The sequence below is a fragment of the Oryctolagus cuniculus genome, chromosome 1, assembly GCF_051225735.1.
Source record: "Oryctolagus cuniculus isolate XC-2025 breed Fujian yellow rabbit chromosome 1, ASM5122573v1, whole genome shotgun sequence".
Taxonomy (NCBI): domain Eukaryota; kingdom Metazoa; phylum Chordata; class Mammalia; order Lagomorpha; family Leporidae; genus Oryctolagus; species Oryctolagus cuniculus.
The window spans coordinates 203,806,201-203,822,785 of NC_142867.1; the positions used below are offsets into that span (position 1 = coordinate 203,806,201).

The 16,585-nt window shown below is 36.7% G+C and overlaps 1 protein-coding gene across 6 annotated transcripts in view; it reads left to right on the forward strand.

The window, feature by feature from the left end:
• Positions 1–16,585, forward strand: part of STX17 (syntaxin 17) — a 95,529-nt gene that overhangs the window by 26,599 nt on the left and 52,345 nt on the right. For all 6 annotated transcript variants that reach the window (XR_007923542.3, XR_016211180.1, XM_002707946.6 and 3 more), the window contains exon 3: positions 4,028–4,093. Coding sequence is in view for 4 of the 6 variants with exons in the window: in XM_002707946.6 (XP_002707992.4) it covers positions 4,028–4,093 (66 nt within the window). In the remaining 2 variants the exon portion in view is untranslated. The remainder of the gene's footprint in view (positions 1–4,027; positions 4,094–16,585) is intronic.

A 16,585-nucleotide genomic window follows, 5' to 3' on the forward strand; every position in this document is an offset into this window, starting at 1 on the left:
CTCTAGCTGCTTTAAGATTTTTTTGTTAATTATTTTAAGTAATTCTTTTTATTTACTTTTTTCCTCAAATATTTATTTATTTATTTATTTGACAATTGGAGTTAGAGAGAAAGAGAGATTGAGAGATCTTTCATCTGCTGATTCACTCCCCAGGCCAGGGCTGGGTCAGGCTAAAGCCAGGGGCTAGGAGTTTTATCCAGGTCTCCTACGTGGGTATCAGGAGATTATGATGCATGTTAACATAGTTTTCTTCACTTTTCTTGTTCTTTGAACTTCTTGGATCTATAGATTTATCATTTTTATCAAATTTGGAAAAACTTGGACCATTAATTTTTTTTCAATTTTTTCCAGGCTCCTCTCTCCTGTCCATTAGCAAGTCTAATATTTTGTATACTATGTTATTTTTGTTTAGTCCATGACTCATTGATGTTATTTATTTTCAATCTGTTTTTCTGTGTGTTTCATTCTGTATCATTTCTATTGCTTTGTCTTTACTAATCCTTTCTTCTGCATTGTCTTATGTGCTAATAATCACATCCAATGCACTTTTCATTCCAGCTCCTCTTTTCTCACTCTATGAATTTAATATTGTAGAGTATCTTGTAGAGTAGATATTTAGCACATTAAAACACCCACATACCATATCAGAAAACATGGGTTCGATTCCTGGCTCCAACTCCTAACCCCACTTCCTGCCAGTGCAGGTCCTAGAAGGCAGTGATGATGGCTCGAATAGTTGGGTTCCTGCCACTCATGTGTGAGGCCTAGCTTGCATTCTAAGTGCCCAGGTTCAGCCTTGGACCAGCCCCAGCCATTGCAGGCATTTAGGGAATGAACCAGCAGATAGGAGCATTATCTCTTTCTCTCCCTGCTCTCCCCTCTCCAAACCTGGCTCTCTACCTATCGAATAATAAATTTTAACAATAGTAAGCATGTATGTTTCGTAGTATACTAATTTTTTTTCTGTCTTCATGAATATATTGAGTACAACATGGCTTATTATTTATTTTTTTTTTTTTTGACAGGCAGAGTGGACAGTGAGAGAGAGAGAGAGAGAGAAAGGTCTTCCTTTTGCCGTTGGTTCACCCTCCAATGGCCGCCGCCGCTGGTGCGCTGCGTCCGGCGCCCGCGCTGATCCGAAGCCAGGAGCCAGGCACTTATCCTGGTCTCCCATGGGGTGCAGGGCCCAAGCACTTGGGCCATCCTCCAGTGCACTCCCTGGCCACAGCAGAGAGCTGGCCTGGAAGAGGGGCAACCGGGACAGAATCCGGCGCCCCGACCGGGACTAGAACCCGGTGTGCCAGCACCGCAAGGCAGAGGATTAGCCTAGTGAGCCCCGGCGCTGGCCACAACATGGCTTTTTAATATCCTTTATTTATTAAACCCATAATCTTTATCATATCTTGCTCTGTTTCTATTGATTGATTTTTTTGCAATGCAGATCATTTCACTTTTTTGCATACATGATAATTGCTTATTATATGCCAGACATTGTGAAACTACTTTGCTAGGTGCTGAGTTTTTTTGAGTACATTTTGTAAAAAAAGATTTATTTATTTATTTCAATGTCTAAGTTACAGAGAGAGAGGGAGAGACAGCTGGCCCCAATGTCTGGGGCTGGACTGAGCCAGTCAGGAGCCAGGAGCTTCATCCAGGTCTCCCATATGGGAGGGACAAGCACTTGGGCCATCTTCCATTGCTTTTCACAGGGCATTATCAGGGAGCTGGATCGGAAGTAGAGCAGCTGATACTCGAAGTGGCATGGGATGCTGGCATTATAGGTGCCACTATGCCACAAGGCTGGCCCCTTGAATACTTTTATATTAATTTTCTATTTAAATATTTTTAGCTTTATCTTAGCACAGTTTCTTGGGGATAGTTTGATTCTCTTGAAGCTTTCTTTATGCTTTCTTGTGTAGGATCAAAACAACCTTTAGTTCACAGCTGATTATTTTTTTCTTTTTAAAAAAGATTTATTTAATTTTATTTGAAAGGCAGAGTTACAGAGAGGCAAAGGCAGAGGGAAAGGGAGAGAGATCTTCTATCCACTGGTCCACTCCCCAAATGGCCACAATGGTTGGAGCTGAGTCTATTTGAAGCCAGGAGCCAGGAGCTTCTTCGGGGTCTCCCACACGGGTGCAGGGGCCTAAGGACTTGGGCCATCATCTGCTGCTTTCCCAGGCCATAGCAGAAAGCTGGATCAGAAGTGGAGCAGCCGGACTCAAACTGGTGCCCATATGAGATGCTGGCACTGCAGGCAGCAGCTTATCCCACTATGCCATATCTCCGGCCCCCACGGCTGATTTTTCTGCACAATACTTTGGATATTCTACCTGTGATTGTATTGTAAAGTTTTCCACTTTGATTGTGGTCACCTGAACTGTTTTGGCTCTGTGTGATCTTCAGGGATTATTCCACTTGTTTTTCAGTGGTTCTTTTTCTGACCAGGTGGTTTCTTCATATGAAAGTGCTGATCAGTACTTAGTTGGAGGCTTAAAAGAAAAACCCTGGAAATCTCTGCAGTTCTCTTTTAGCACCCTCTTCTCTCAGTGTCATCTCTTCTCCATGCCAGTTTCCTCTCTGTCACTCTGCTAATAAATTCAGCAGCATTGATCTCCATCGATTCTTAGTCTGTTTCTTTAATGTTGATTTTTCTTAAAATACCATGATTTTCATTTTCAAATTTTTATTAATGTTACAGCTATCTAAAGAGCATTCATTTTGGATATGATGGCATCAATTCAATTGTTCCTATAAATAAAAGTGGTTTGATAGTGGTTTTAATTTTTATGTTTGATAAATATATTTTTCTAGGCTGGCGCTGTGGCTCACTAGGCTAATCCTCTGCCTTGTGGCGCCGGCACACCGGGTTCTAGTCCCGGTCAGGGCGCCGGATTCTGTCCCGGTTGCCCCTTTTCCAGGCCAGCTCTCTGCTGTGGCCAGGGAGTGCACTGGAGGATGGCCCAAGTGCTTGGGCCCTGCACCCCATGGGAGACCAGGAGAAGCACCTGGCTCCTGCCTTCGGATCAGCGCGGTGCGCTGGCTGCAGCACACCGGCCGTAGCGGCCATTGGAGGGTGAACCAATGGAAAAGTAAGACCTTTCTCTCTGTCTCTCTCACTGTCCACTCTGCCTGTCAAAAAAAAAAAAAAAAAAAAAAAAAAGAATACCCTAGAGATTTTTTTTCAGCACTCTCCACTTATAATTCATCCTATCTCTCATGCATATATGGGGCATTTCCATATTATATCCTTTCAAATTATTTCAGATTGATTTTATTTTGGTACATAGTATATCAAAAATATGTGTGATGTCATTATTCACATCTGCTGACATTTTTATTATTTGGATTTTTAATTTCAGCCAGAGATAATATGATATGTGATGCTGATGTTTACATTTTCTATAAATGCTCTGCTATAATGTTATCACATTTTCTTATGATTCCTGTCAAATGAAAAAAATTCCATTATTATGCTCATAAAATTTTTGGACAATACTCTGAAAGCTAAATTTTGCCTTGGTAAAAAAAATGAAACATATATTAACAACTTAGTCTCATTTTATTTACTTTCTAGTCTGCAGTGTCATTTTTTCCAAATTCAGATTACAGTTTTTCAGTACTTACCCTGTCATTGACAAATGTTTGTAATTTGTCATATATAATTAGAAAATCTTATGAATACTATTAATCTTGTTTTTTACATCCTTACATTCTCATTCTTTAATTTATATTTTCAATCTCTAGAGAGTTTGCAATATTATTTTTTTAGCAAAATAAAGTAACCCAAATACATTGCATTGTTTTGATTATTCGTTTTACTATTTCCAGAATTTTGCATGTAATATTCTTGAAAATATCCTACTTTTGTGGTCATTGGAAAGTTAACTATCACTACTAAATCACTATGTTATGTAGCTGTTCTATTTAATTTTGGGTAGGTGACTGCTGATTTTTTTGATTATTGGAAAAAAAACCCTTTTGTGATGAAAAAATTCAATACTTTTCCCTGTCTTCTTTTGTGTAGTATCAAAGGTGCAGAATCTGGGACAAGTTGCACGAAGAACATATCAATGCGGGGCGTACAGTTCAGGTAAGGCTATTATAGTGTTTCTGGTAAATTAACATGAAAAAGACAGCCTTTAGAAAATTTTGCTACAAAAATATCTTCACAGCTGAATACTTTTATATATATTTCTTACTCTTTCCTTAAGGTTGCATTTTTAGCAGGAATTGTTGAAACAAAATTATGGGTATATTTTAAAGTTTTGTTTCACATATAAAATTTTCCTTGAGAAATAATACTACTTACATTCTCACAATTAATGCATTTTCCAATAACCTTACTAATAGTAGTATTACCCACTTCTCATATTTTTGCTAACTAGTAGTTAAAATAATACTATTTTGTTGCTTCAGTCTGGATTTTTAAACATTATTTTGAAGGGTGAGAGTTTTTCCACACTTAACTTGGGTAGTAATATTGCTTTTGTTAGTTATCTGTTCCTGTTCCTTGTATATATTGTGTTGATATCTTATCTCCTTAAAGTTTGAAAGATACTGGTCTTCTGTCCATAATATGCATTATAAACATTCTTGGTTAGTTATTTGCTTTCTTAGGAAGAATAAATTTGGGGGTAGGGATTGTGGCAGTTAAGCTGCCATTTGGGGCACCTACATCCTACATCCTAGTGCTTAGGAAATAGCTCCACCTCCACTTCTAACCCAGCTTCCTGCTAATGTGCACCTTGAGAAGGAAGCAGATGAAGGCTCAAATATATATATATATATATACATATATATGTGTGTGTGTGTGTGTGTGTATTATACACACACATATATAGGTATATGTATGTATTTATATAATATAAATATTAAATATATTGCATAAGCATATATGTCAGTATGATATAGTTGTCACATTTAATAAACCACACCCAGCTTCCCTGTTATTCCTGTTATTAACATCTCATATTAATATGATATATTTGTCACAATTAGAATGGTTATCCCATGTTAAAGGAAAATAAAGGCTTTTTTTTTTTAGACACAGAAGGTATCTTTATTTATGAAGAAAGAGATGTGGGGTATAAGGGAGTTCTATACTACTCCACAATTTTTGTTTTGTAAATTTAAAACTATTCTGAAATTAAAAGTTTATTTTAAAAAAACTTTTTTCAGGGCTGGTATTATGGTGTAGAGGGTTAAGCTGCTGATCATGATGCTGGCATCCCATATTGGGGTGCCAGTTCTGAGTCCTGGCTGCTCCGCTTCTGACCCAGTTCCGGCTCACATGCCTGGGAAAGTAGTAGAGGATGGCCCAAGTATTTGAGACCCTGCCCCACCATGGGGGACCCAGATGCAGGCCTCGATACCTGGCCGTGGTCTGGCCCAGCTCCGGCCTTTGGCCATTTGGGGAGTGAACCAGCAGATGAAAAATCTCTTTCTCTCTCTGTCTCTCACTCTCTGTGTCACTGTACCTTTCAAATAAATAAAATAAATCTTTGGGGGTGGAGAGAGAATTCTTTTTCAATATTGAAGGCTTTCTACTTGTGTAGAAACCCTAACCCTGTGTGTGTGTGTGTGTGTGTGTGTGTGTGTGTTGCTCTTAAAAAGCTGGTACCTTTTGATTAGGGTAGGACCCATTTTTTTTTTTTTTTTTTAAGATTTATTTGAAAGGCAGAGATTATAGAGAGAGGGAGAGACACAGAGAGAAAGAGGTATCTTCCATCTGCTGTTTACTCACCAAATGGCTGCAGTGGCCAGAGCTGGGCCAGTCCAAAGCCAGGAGACAGGAGCTTTAGGTATACTATATATGGGTGCAGGGGCCCAAGGACTTGCATCATTTTCCACTACTTTTCACAGGTGTGTTAGCAGGGAGCTGGATCAGAAATGGAACTGCCAGGTTTTTAACCTGCCTGCTTTGTGACAACTTTGGCCTTTTTTTTTTTTTTTTCTCTTCAAGAGCTTTTATGATCTGTTCATCCCTGGTATTCTAAAATTTGACAGTAATATGCATTGTGTCAGACTCTCTCAATCTAAAAATTCATATGTGATTCTGGGAAATTTTCTTAAACTTTTCTTTGATTATTTATTTATTTATTTATTTATTTTTTGACAGAGTGGATAGTGAGAGAGAGCGACAGAGAAAGGTCTTCCTTTTGCCGTTGGTTCAGCCTCCAATGGCCGCCACGGCTGGCGCACTGCGCTGATCCGAAGGCAGGAGCCAGGTGCTTCTCCTGGTCTCCCATGGGGTGCAGGGCCCAAGCACTTGGGCCATCCTCCACTGCCTTCCCAGGCCACATCAGAGAGCTGGCCTGGAAGAGAGGCAACCGGGAAAGAATCTGGTGCCCCGACCGGGACTAGAACCCGGTGTGCCAGCGCCGCTAGGTGGAGGATTAGCCTATTGAGCCATGGCACCGGCCTGATTACTTATTCTTTTGCATCTTCTCTCACAGCCCATATCCGTTTGTCCCATTTATTTTCATATTTCTTTGGCTGCTTTCACACGATCATGGCAGCATTGAATAGTTGACAGAAATTAGACTGCAAAATCTAAGCTATTTACTATCCAGGCATTTGTTGAAGCAGTTTAACTAAATCCCTGTTTTACTATATGTTGGAACCCTTACTTTGCTTGTCTAATTTTCTATTTTCTGAGATTTTTAAAGCTTTATCTTCAACTCTTTCTACTGAATTATTTATTTCTATTATTGTGATATTTAATTCACAATTAAAGGAGCTTTTTCTTGTTCACATTTCCTTTTTTTCATGGCATGTTGTCTATGCATGTAATAGCTTCTGTTTTTCTCAGACACTAAAAAGCTGATTGCACGTCTTCTGTTAGGCTTCACTTAAATGTGCTTTCGCAAGCTGGCACTTCCTTTGGGGGAATCTCCAAACGTCAGTATCTGGGGTTATTCTGACTTATTTCTCTAAAGAAGAATCCTTGTTCTCCCCGTACTGCAGAGTATGGAGGCAGATTTAAGTGAAGGTTCAGTATAGACTTTCATACAAATTCCTGGTTGTAGCCCTGTGCCTGGTGTTTCTGAATCTGGAGTCAGTTTTTGCAAAGAATTCATGTGTGGTCCCCTTGAATTTCAAAAAGGATTATATCAAATATAGTGAATAGGTTGGGACAAAATAAAATGAATGCAAAGGATCATTAGGAAAGATTACAGAGCTCCAGAAAATAGATATTAGTGACTAAGAGATATCTAAGATGGACAAAAGCAGATTGGTTTAAAATTTAGATGGAAATTTGACTTATTTCTCTGAATATGTAATTTGGTACTTGCTAACCAGATTATAGGCCTAAAGAGTAGGGACTATGTCTCTACTATTTGTGTTTTCTACAACATCTGGTGTCCAGCAAGCTTCAGTGTTTATTGAATGGTACTGAGCATGTTAATGTTTTTTTTTTTTTTAAAGGTTTAAAAGCAAGATTTATAAGACCTCCAGCCACAATGGCGTGGAGTGGGAGGGGTCAGCATGTTCATGTTAATGAGATTATTATGACTTGGATTTCTTACTATCTTCGCTATATAATGTGTCACTGAAAATCATGATGTACTTGAGACTTTGGCAATTATTAAAGTATCTATTTACTGATTAAAAAACACGAATTTATATTATTGATCTCCAACTAGCACAAAAAATTAACATGTGACATTAAAATAGTGAGATCAAAACTGATAGATATAGGTATTTAATTAGTTTTATTAGTGTTCCCTCTGGATTTTGTATGTAGGCTTATTCTTTGATAATATGTATGCTATTTTTTATAGTTATGAACAATTTCTATAAGTTTTCTCAATTTATTGTTATTAGATTCATGTAGTAAGAACTCTCTTCACTTTCATTATGGTATCTTTTGATAAAAATGAGTTCTTCATTTAAATGTAATCTAATTTCTTAACCTTTTCTTTTATGGCTATCTTATTCAAGGCACTTTGATCCTAACATCAAGAAGGATATTTTCCTATATTTCTATTGAATATTTTAAATGTTCTGCTTTAAATATTCAAGTCTTTAATTAAAAATCTGGAATTGATGGTATGTTGTAGGCATAAATAAAATTTCATTTTATTCTACTTGAAAAGCTATTCGTTTCATTGTTAACTGAGTTCTGTGGTGCTATTTTTGAAACATATTACAATCCTTTGTATGTATGGGTCTGTCTCTGATCTTTCTGTGTCCTATTCCAATTATCAGTCTGTTTCTGCACTGAGCTCCACACTACCTTCATTTTGACAGCTTTAAGTTAAAGTTTGATATCTGATAGTATAGTACTGTTTTGGTTATAATTGGCTCTTTAGTCTTCCATATAATTTGGTATAGACTTTTCAAAGTCTATACATAATTTTGGGGGGTATTTGGGAACCATATTGGGTTTATAGATCTATTTAGAGAAAATAAAAATCTTTATAATACCTACTTTTCCTGCCTGTGAATATTGGATATTCTTGCATTTGTTTGTATATTCTTGAATATTTGTGAATATTTTGGTTTTTTTGCATAGCAGTTGTGGTAGACTGTACTTTTTAAAGGTGCCCACCAAAATATTTTCTCATATATCATCTACATTATGACATTGCTACTTCCCCACCAACAGGTAGAGGCTATGCCCCCTTGAATCTGGGCAGAAATAATGCTGATTGACTTCTGAGGCTAAGTCAGAAAAGATAACATATCTTCCACAGGTTCTTTGAGGAAACTAGGTCTGGGAGAACTTAGTTGTCATGTGATGTGTCCGAGCATCCTGAGACCCTTGTGCTGGTGACATCCACAGCCGTAGCTGAGCAAAATTAGCAAATTGCCTTCAAGGCCAGCCACATGAATGAGACATCTTGGACATCCAGTACAGATGAACCTTCAGGTGACTATAGCCCTGAGTAACATGTGATTCAACTGCATGCAAGGTCCCAAATGAGAACTACTCAGTGAGGACTTCCTAAAATTTGACCCACAAAATAATTAGCAAAATCAAATGGTAGTTTTAGGTCCTTATGGCTGGATGAACTTTCTGTGCAGCAACAGATGACTGATACACAGGTTTTATATTTATTTTATCTATTCAAGCTACTTCATTAATCTAAGAGTGCTTGTGTATGTATATGTGTGTTTGGGGGAGGTATTAAATGTTGTCTTTCTTTAAAATAAATGCTTCCTAACTAACTTTTTCTGGTGTGCATAGAAATATGGTTAATTGTCATATAGATTTTTATGACCAGTTATCTTTAAAGTATCTTGCTATTTCTAATAATTGGTTTATGATACCTTTAGAGTCTCTATTTATAATTTAATTTTTTGAATAATTTTTTATAATGTCACCCATTTTTCCTGATTTCTTTCTTGTTTTGACTCCCTGTGTTTTTTTTTTCAATCCGTATCACTTGTTATTGGAAGAAACAGTTGGTTATAAATAAGCCTGTTTGAACATATCTTTTAAAAAAAGCCACTTAAAAAACAGCAGCTCCTTCTGCAAAAGAATTCTTTATACTATTTATACATGTTATTTTTTCTGAAAGTAAAATCTCATTATACTATATTCAATTAAAATTTTCATTATCATTTGAATCATCTGTGGTTCTCTTGATTTGAGCAAGTTAATCTGAGCATCAGTGTTCGTAACTGTCAAATTAGTATAGTATTCCCTAACTTTGGAGATGGTTGTAAGGATTATTGATCAAATATGTCATACAGTGGATATTTAGTAAATAATAATAATTTTGTTTTGATATTGCCACTTTAACTACAAAATTTGACTTCTTGTTAGTTTGACTTAAAACAAACTGTAATTGCATTACTTTCTTCCATCTTTGTCAGTTTGTCATATAAAAGTACAAAATGAATATTTTAAAGAGCTTCATCTCCTCTTTTCTCCCCAAATACTTAACATGTAGTAACATTACTTGTTGATAATAGAAAATTCTGGGAAATATATCACAATTTCTACTTTGAAAGAACTTACATAGAGGGGAGCTAACAAAAAGTTTAAATAATAGTTTAAAACTTCAGTAAGAGAATTAATGTAAATCTCTATATGATTATCAAATATTTTATAGAAACCAATAATGATATAGTGCCAGCTATCTGGATGCTACATAAGGGGGTATTATCCTCATTCCTCAGATTTAAAAATAAAGGCTGAGGAGCAGAGATATCTAGTGTCCAAAGTCCAAAGAAAGAAATTTAGTGTTTGTCTATAAAGTAATAAGTGGTTGTGGGGGAATACAGTTTATCTGGTATAGCATCAGTGATCTTAGTTGGCAGTTAATGAGAGTCCATTCCAATGTTCTATCTTAATATTTTCTTTTTAACATAGAAATATATTTTTTAAATTTGTTAAAAATTTTATTTGATGGGGAGGGTTGTTGGAAGGGAGAGGAGAGAGAGAGAGAAAGGGGGGGAGAGAGAGAGAGAGAGAGAGAGAGAAATAGGGATAGAGATATTAAGATTGAGCTTCTATATATTAGCCCATTCCCCAAATTCCAACAGCAGCCCCTGGCTGGGGCCAAAGACAGTAGCCAGAAAGTCAAGCCAGGTCTCCTACTTAGGTAACAGGGACTCAACTACTTGGGCCATCCCAGAGTGCATATTAGCAGGAAGCTGGAATCAGGAGGAGAGCTGGAACTCAAGCATAGGTACTTCCATATGAGATGTGGACATCCCAACCGACAGCATTATCACTAGGCTAAACTCCAACCCCTAAAAACATTTATAATATTAACTCAGGTGGATAAGGGACTAGAATACCGCAGTTAATACCTATAAAGTCAGAATTTGTTAGATATTTGAATAAGTGAATGAATACCATTTTCTACTTTGATTTTTATTTTTGTTAAACAGTTTATATATAAATATGTATATCCTCTTTAAGATATATATATTTTAATGTGTATGAATAACATTTAGATGGGTCTCTTTTGATGTTGAAATAAATGTGAAATCATATCAGTACCCTAATGTTATAGTTAGATTATGCAAGTATAGTCCAGATTTATTTTAATTAAATAGTTATGATTCTGGAGCCCTTAATACCAGATTATGTGGTTTCTAGAATATGTTTGTTCTAAGTTATTTAAATGTTTACCATTAGGCTTGTGCTCTGTGTTTGTAAAGAAATCAGATTAATTATTATGATACCAAATGTTTTCTGCTGTACACAATTTGCTCTCAAAATTACATGTTGTAAAAACACATTAGGAATCCTAAATCAATATTTAATGAAGGCAAATATATGCATAGCCACTCATCTTTTAATCATTAAATACATAATTAGTCATTTTCCAGAATTTTCAATTAACTTAGAATAATTACTTTTTGTGATTATCATCAGTATAGATAACTATATATTTGAATGCATCTTTTAATATTTAGACAGTACTGAAAGAAGAGAAAAAGCTATAACTTGTTATTAACTCTAGATATAAAACTACAGAGACAGAAAGAGAAATCGTCTTTATTGTTATGAAATTTGGCTGTACTTTACAGTTCACTACTTGCCTACTGTAAAGCTTATTAAATACTGAGTTGGTATGCTTTCTTCTTAAAAATTTACTGCATTTACAGACCCATTTCTCTAACTTGTGGATATTTTTTCAAGTTTTCAAAATTTGTCATATATCTCCCATTTTGGCCTGATTATTAGAAAGCCAGAAATATTTGAACATTTCCTATGTTTTAGAGACTATTATAGACACTGAGGATTCAGTAAAAGAAAATTCTTGTTCTCATAGGATTCATATTTTGGTTATGACAAATAGAGAGGACAGAGATAAATTTTTTTAATTTAAAAATTGTATTTTAATTGAACACATATTAAGTCTACATTTAGGTGGGATACAATGTGATATTTTAATACATGTATACATAGTATAATGATCAAATCAGGAGAATTATCTTAATCCATTGCCTTAAATATTTATCATTTCACTGTGGTGAGAACATTCCAAATCCTCTCTTTTAGCTATTTTGAATAAATTATGATTTATTCAAATAAATTTATTCGATAAATTATTGCTGACTGTATTCAGCATACTGTGCAAAATACCAGAACTTCTTCTTCCCATCTAACTGTAGCTTATAATCCATTGACCAGCCTTTCCCCATTTATCCCTTCCTGCTGTCTTCCCCAGCCTTTGGGAACCACTGTTCTGCTTTGTCCTTCTATGTGTCAATATTTCTTGGTTTCTTTAAGAATGAAAACGTGTGGTGTTTTTCTTTCTGTGCCTGTATTTCACTTAACATAATGTCTTCTAGGTTTATCTGTGTTGTCGCAAATGATGGGATTTAATTCTTTTTGTGACTGTGTAATGTTCTGTTGTGCATATGTGTACCCCAGTTTTAATCCCTTCATACATGGATGAACTCTTAGGTTGATTCCCTCTCTTGGCTAATGTGAATAGTGCTACAGTTAATATGGAAATAAAGATAACTCTTTGGCATACTAATTTAATTTCCTTTGGATGTATGAGGGTACTCCAAAAAGTTCATGGAAATGGAATTAAAATATGTTTATTTTGCTGTAAAAATTTTTGAAATCCCTGCAAAGAAGGTTTTTTTTTTTTTAAAAAGTTAATAGAAAATAAGTATTATGAAAAACTGTGTGGTTTCCAAAGTTACTTTGCACCTAAATAAGCTTTTCTTTAATTCCATTTCCATGAATTTTTTGAAGTGTCTTCATATACCCAGGAGTGGGATTGCTGGATCATATGGTAGTTTTATTTTTAATTTTATAAAGAACCTCCCTACTTTTTTCTATAATTGCTGTATTAATTTACATTTCTACAAACAATATACAAGAGTTCTGCTTTCTCTACATCCTTGCCAACATTTGTTATTTTTTGATCCAGGTTTTAAACAAAATGAATAAATATATAATATATTAGATCATCACAAGTGCCATGAAGAAAAGTAAAGGAGGTTAAAGGAAATGAAGAATCAGAGAACATGATGAGTGCTCTTTTATATAAACGGTGGATATGGAAGGTTTCTGATGATGTATGATCAGATACCTGAAAGAAGTAAAGGCATAAACCATGGGGAATAACTTTTTCCAGGCACAGGGAAAAGTCAAGTGTGAAGACTCTGAGATGTAAGGTTGTGTGGCACGTTAAAGGAATACTGTGGCTGCTCTGAACAAGGAGAGTAAAGGAGATGAAGTCAGAGAGCAGCTGGATCAGATCACGGAGGACCTGCTAGGATGTGATAACTCAGAGTTGGGTACAAAGCTTTTGGAAAGTTCTGAGCACATAGGATTTTAAAAGATCAATTGACTATTAACAAAAAATAGATTTCGCCGGCGCCACGGCTCACTAGGCTAATCCTGCGCCTTGCGGTGCTGGCACACCGGGTTCTAGTCCCGGTCGGGGCGCCGGATTCTGTCCCAGTTGCCCCTCTTCCAGGCCAGCTCTCTGCTGTGGCCAGGGAGTGCAGTGGAGGATGGCCCAAAGTACTTGGGCCCTGCACCCCATGGGAGACCAGGAGAAGCACCTGGCTCCTGCCTTCGGATCAGCCCGGTGCGCCGGCTACAGCACGCCGGCCGCGGCGGCCATTGGAGGGTGAACCAACGGCAAAGGAAGACCTTTCTCTCTGTCTCTCTCTCTCGCTGTCCACTCTGCCTGTCAAAAAAAAAAAAATAGATTTCAACTGGACAAGGATGGAATTAAGAATACCAGTTAGGTGCCTAGTGTAATAATCAGGATATTGTGGGTCCGTTTTTTTAAGGAAAATGCAGATATATATGTGCAGGTAGTTTTGTTTACAATGTCAGATGCCTAATATGTTGAATTTTTACCTACTCTCTTAGTAGTCCTTAGTAACCCAAAGGAATAGCAAACTATCCTGATATCAACTCTAACACTAAAGTACTTTCTTGAAAAATTAGTTTCTCTTTCCCCAAATACACAAAAATGTAGAAAATAATAAAAAAATTAATATAACAAACACTGTGTACTCATCACCCAGCTATTTCAAATCTTTATATTTTGCCACAATTGCTTCCTTTTTTCAGAAAAACTTTATAACTTTTTTTTAAGATTTATTTTTTTTATTTAAAGGCAGAGTTATAGAGAGAGACAGAGAGAGAAAGAGGGGGGGGGGGGTCTTCCAAATGATCTCAATGGCTGGGGCCTTGCCAGGCTGAAGCCAAGAGCCTGGAACTTCACCCTGGTCGTCTCCCACATGGATGCAGGGGCCCGCACACTTGGCCCATCCTCCACTGCTTTCCCAGGTGCACCAGCAGGGAGTTGGATCAGAAGTGGAGCAGCCAGATCTTGAACTGCCACCTATATGGACTGCCAGCGTCACGGGCAGCAGTTCATCCTGCTGTGTCAAAATACCAGCCCCACAAATATATCTTTACAAATAAGTCCCTTTGCATATTCATCCTTGATTCTATTTCTCTTGCTCCCACCTTCATCTGAAGGAAATAGTTCCCCCCTGATTTAGGTATTATCATTTCTGTTCATATTCCTATATATAAATAATATGATACTATTTTACATTTTTCTATTTTTTACAAACAAGTTTCTTGAGGGATTATTGCCATATAGTAAATGGACACATTTAAATGTTACAATGTGATAAATTTTGACATATGTATATATTATAAGATCATCACCACAATCAATATAATGAATATTATCTCCTAGAATTTCCTCATGCCTTTTTGTAACCCCACACACCCTCTTGACCTTACTTTCCCACATCTCTCTGCATTTCCCTCATCCCCACCCTGTGCCTAGGCAACTACCAAACTGCTGTTATGCATCAGTTTGAATTTCCCAGAATTTTGTATAAACATAATATATATGCTTTAAAAAATCTGACTTCTTTTATTCTGCCTGAATATTTTGAGATTCATCCATGTTGCATTGCATAGCCATATTTTATTCCTTTTCATTATTGAGTGGTATTCTGTTGTATGGTTACACCATGTATTGTCAACTATTCTATTGGTAGATATTTGGATTGTTTCCTATTACAAATAAAGCTGCTATAAACATTTGAGTACATGTCTGTATGGACAAAGGATCTCATTTCTCTTGGATGAATATTTAAGAGTGGAATAGCTGGATTATGCCATGGTTGTTATTCAATTTTTTAAGAAACTGCCATTTTTCCAAAATGGTTACACAGTTTTATTTTCCCGAGAGATCCTCTGTGTTTCTGTCAACACTTGATATATTTAGTCCCTTATTTTTAGCCATTCTAAGAGGTCTATAGTGGTATCTCATTGTGATTTTAATTTTCAGTGTCTAATGATTAATTAGTGATTAATGATGTTTGATTTGTTTTCAATTAAGTATTTTTAATTCTCTTCTATCTCCTTTGTTGTCTTGCTAACTATAACTTTTCCTGTGGTTGCTTTAGGGTGTATAGTATACATCATATCATGGTTTATTTTCAAGAGAGATTGTAGTATTTCACATATATTAAAGAAATTTACAACATATCTCTATTTCTCCTCCATCTTTATGGTGTTGTTAGATATTTTAGTTTTAAATGTGTTATATTTAAATGATCATTTTTATTTTTGTTTTAGATTTTTGTTTTTTATTTATTTGAAAGGCAGAGTTATAGAGAGAGCGAGAGCTAGAGCTAGAGCGAGAGCGAGAGCGAGAGAGAGATCATTCATCTGCTGGGCCAGTCCCCAAATGGCTGCAACAGTCAGGGCTATGCCAAACCAAAGCCAAGAGCCCAGAGCCTCCTCTGGGTCTCCCATGAGGGTGCAGGGGCCCAAGCACATGAGCCATTCTCTGCTGCCTTCCAGGCACATTAGCAGAGAGCTGGATCAGAAGTGGAGCAGCTGGGTCTTGAACTGGTGGCCATATGGGACGCCAGCATGGCAGATGGTACTCAACCTACTATGCCACAATGCCCATCCCCACTCATTTGTATTTATTATAAAGTGCTTATATTTACCTGTCATTTCCATTTCTGATGGCTTAATGCTTTTGTGTATACTAGTTTCATATTTTAACCAGTATGGTTTTCCTTTACCTGATTTTTTTAAAAATATTTATTTATTTTACTTGAAAGTTAGAGTTACACAGAGAGAGAAGGAGAAGCAGAGAGAGAGAGAGGTTTTCTATCCACTGGTTCACTCCCCAATTGGCTACAATGGCCGGAGCTGTGTCAATCAGGAGCCAGGAGCTTTTTCTGGGTCTCCTGTGCGGGTGCAGGAACCCAAGGGCTTGGACCATCTTCCACTGCTTTCCCAGGCCATAACAGAGAGCTGGATAGGATATGGAGCAGCCGGGACTCAAACTGGTGCCCACAGGGATGCTGGCACTGCAGGCGACGGCTTTACCCACTATGCCACAGCACCGGCCCCTGATTTTTTTTTTTTTTAATTTATTTTAAAGTCAGAGTTAGGGAGAGCAGGGATAAAAAGATCTTCTATTCACTGGTTCACAATGCTGGGTCCCTCTTTTTTTTTTTTTTTTTTTTTTAAGATTTGTTTGATTTATTTCAAAGGCAGAATTACAGAGAGAGAGAGAGAGAGAGAGAATCAGAACTTCCATACAGTGGTTCACTCCCTAAATGGCTACAATGGCTAGGGCTGGGCGAAACTGAA